This window comes from Caenorhabditis briggsae (genome assembly GCF_000004555.2).
Source record: "Caenorhabditis briggsae AF16 supercontig from assembly CB4, cb25.NA_107, whole genome shotgun sequence".
Classification (NCBI taxonomy): Eukaryota; Metazoa; Nematoda; class Chromadorea; order Rhabditida; family Rhabditidae; genus Caenorhabditis; species Caenorhabditis briggsae.
In genome coordinates, this window is record NW_025543528.1 from 1 (window position 1) to 1330 (window position 1330).

General features: G+C 32.1%; 1 protein-coding gene across 1 annotated transcript in view; it reads left to right on the plus strand.

The window, feature by feature from the left end:
- Positions 1-380: 380 nt before the first annotated feature.
- CBG24183 overlaps positions 381-1330 on the plus strand; it is a gene marked incomplete at both ends in the record, with an annotated part of 1210 nt that continues 260 nt past the window's right edge. Inside the window, 5 exons of the mRNA XM_045241160.1 lie at positions 381-558; positions 690-743; positions 1065-1124; positions 1172-1246; positions 1298-1330. The exon at positions 1298-1330 is cut by the window's right edge and continues 260 nt beyond it. Of these exons, the coding sequence (XP_045091266.1) occupies positions 381-558; positions 690-743; positions 1065-1124; positions 1172-1246; positions 1298-1330 (400 nt within the window). The remainder of the gene's footprint in view (positions 559-689; positions 744-1064; positions 1125-1171; positions 1247-1297) is intronic.

The window sequence follows — 1330 nt, forward strand, 5'->3', positions numbered from 1 at the left end:
AATTTCTGAATTTCTGAATTTCTGAATTTCAAAATTTCTGAATTTCTGAATTTCAAAATTTCTGAATTTCTGAATTTCTGAATTTCTGAATTTCTAAATATCAAAATTTCTGAATTTCTGAATTTCTGAATTTCTGAATTTCTGAATTTCCGAATTTCTGAATTTCTGAATTTCTGAATTTCTGAAGTGCTGAATTTCTGAATTTCTGAATTTCTGAATTTCTGAATTTCTGAATTTCTGAATTTCTGAATTCCTGAATTTCTGAATTTCTGAATTTNNGAGTTGNTAGNTCCAAAATTGAAGCTCTAGTTTTGTTTTGCATACTCTAAAATGTTCGAAAAAATTCCTAACATTTAAAGTAGATTTTTAGCGCTTCAAAAATGACTCATTTTTTTGAGATTTTCAAAGATTTTCAGCCTTTTCTAATCCGAATTTTCAGCCTGAACCGTGTCAAAAAACACACACTTGAGTGTCACAATGACATATCTTGTCAGTCATTTGACACTTATCGAGGTTGCAAAAAATGCAGAATGGATAAGTGCTATGCAATTGGAATGGGTGAGTCGGCAACTTTTTTTTTGGAATTTTTGAAAATTTTTCCACTTTTCCAATAATCTTATATAACAAAAACTAGATTTTTTAGCTTTAGTTAAACAAATCGTAAAAATAGGATAATCAAAAATGTTCAGCTCCAACGGGAAGATATGGAAACCGGAATGTCGCTGCACGCAAAGCTGTGGAAGGTAGGTTTAAGATCAATTATCTCGGCACCTATGAAAGATATCAAAAAGTTGTCAACTGATAAAATGTTAGCCATAAAATTTTACACATGTTATCAATTAGCAAAATTTTGATATCTTTTTTGGGAAGCAAGATAAATCAGGCCAAAGTAAATCAAGATGCTTCTCTGCGCCCTCCAACTTAAGCTCTGCTATCTCGCTAACCAATAAAGCTACCAAAAAGTTGTCAACTGATAAAGTGTGTAAAATTTTATGATAAAGTTTTTATCAGTTGACAAAACTTAGATATATTGTCCAGAAATTTAGATAAATCGAGTTTTTCAGCAGTCGCTCCAACCTTATCTCCGAATTACTCTGCTTTGGAAAGTTTGAAAAATATAACAGGTGTTTTCAAGATGTTCAAAATTTTAAACAGATTTTCATGCTTCCAGAAAAGCGAATTGCACAACTTTCTCCAATCGAACCTCGAAGCTTGGATGATTTGGTCCCAGGAACTGTTGGAAATGGTTGGGTTTTTTTAATTTTCTAAAAGCGCATTACTCTAGCTTGATTTTCAGCTGAGTTACAGCCTCTTACAGTTCGCGGCGAGA